We start from the raw sequence: 982 nt of genomic DNA on the forward strand, positions 1-982 counted from the left end.
ATGCATTTATAAGGTAAATTAATATATTACTTTTATATTATCAGTTATTTGTATACTTTCTAGTTGTAGTCCTAACAAATATGAATAATTTGATGTTTACTTTTATAAAGTATTCAGAATTTAACTAAGTTAAAATTATTATAATTTTTTTACTAATTTTTTAGAAATGTCTTGTCAATGGATGATAAATTGTTTGGCCGCTCTGGCCATTTGAAAAACTATAATAAACTACCTGCCATAATGACCCCAGTCAATACTATTTCTAACCATAGTGATTTTGGTTTGCCTGATGTTACAATCACATCACAATTCACATCATTAAAACTTACTCCAGACTATAATGACAGTGATGAAGAAAGTGATGATCATTCTCATAGTTTTTTACTTTTAGATGAGAAAGAAAGGCTGAAGGTATTTATCATACATTAAAAGTGTCAAACAATTTTATCACTATTTTTTTATGTTAAGGTTCCTAATGTAGAGACATTTGTAAAACGACTTTATGGTTATAAAAATAACAGTCCTGTAAAAGTTATTTCAATTTTTGGTAACACTGGTGATGGGAAGTCTCATACTCTCAATCAATGTTTTTTTAAAGGTTCTGAAGTCTTTCGAACGTCTTCTGAACAAAAGGCATGTACTGTTGGTATTTGGGTTGCATTTGATCCTACACTGAATATTGTATGTTTGGATACTGAAGGCTTTTCTGGATCAGCTTTACATAATAAGCAAAGAATAAGATTATTACTTAAAGTAAGTAGTATAATAATAATCTTTATTATAGAATAATATTCCAATTTACAATTTACATAACAATATTATACAAGGAGATATTATAGAAAGGTAATTTTAAATTGGCGGCCTACCTAGCTCAGTTGTTAACGCAATGACCAGTCAATTTCTTTATTAGATCATGTTCTATTTTATAAGCTAGTTAAATATGTATGTTGCCATTTAAAAAAATAAAATTGTCACCCATATA

General features: G+C 27.6%; 1 protein-coding gene across 1 annotated transcript; it reads left to right on the forward strand.

Annotated features, from left to right (window-relative positions):
* The first annotated feature begins 7 nt into the window (after positions 1-7).
* LOC126910078 (zinc finger FYVE domain-containing protein 1-like) lies at positions 8-804 on the forward strand. The gene is made up of 3 exons (XM_050692471.1): positions 8-13; positions 165-411; positions 469-804. The coding sequence occupies exons 2-3, from the start codon at positions 178-180 to the stop codon at positions 787-789; spliced, it is 555 nt and encodes a 184-aa protein (XP_050548428.1). The 5' UTR covers positions 8-13; positions 165-177; the 3' UTR covers positions 790-804.
* Positions 805-982: the final 178 nt, after the last annotated feature.

The sequence above is a fragment of the Daktulosphaira vitifoliae genome, unplaced genomic scaffold (assembly GCF_025091365.1).
Source record: "Daktulosphaira vitifoliae isolate Bord-2020 unplaced genomic scaffold, ASM2509136v1 Scaffold_3945, whole genome shotgun sequence".
NCBI classification, from domain to species: Eukaryota; Metazoa; Arthropoda; class Insecta; order Hemiptera; family Phylloxeridae; genus Daktulosphaira; species Daktulosphaira vitifoliae.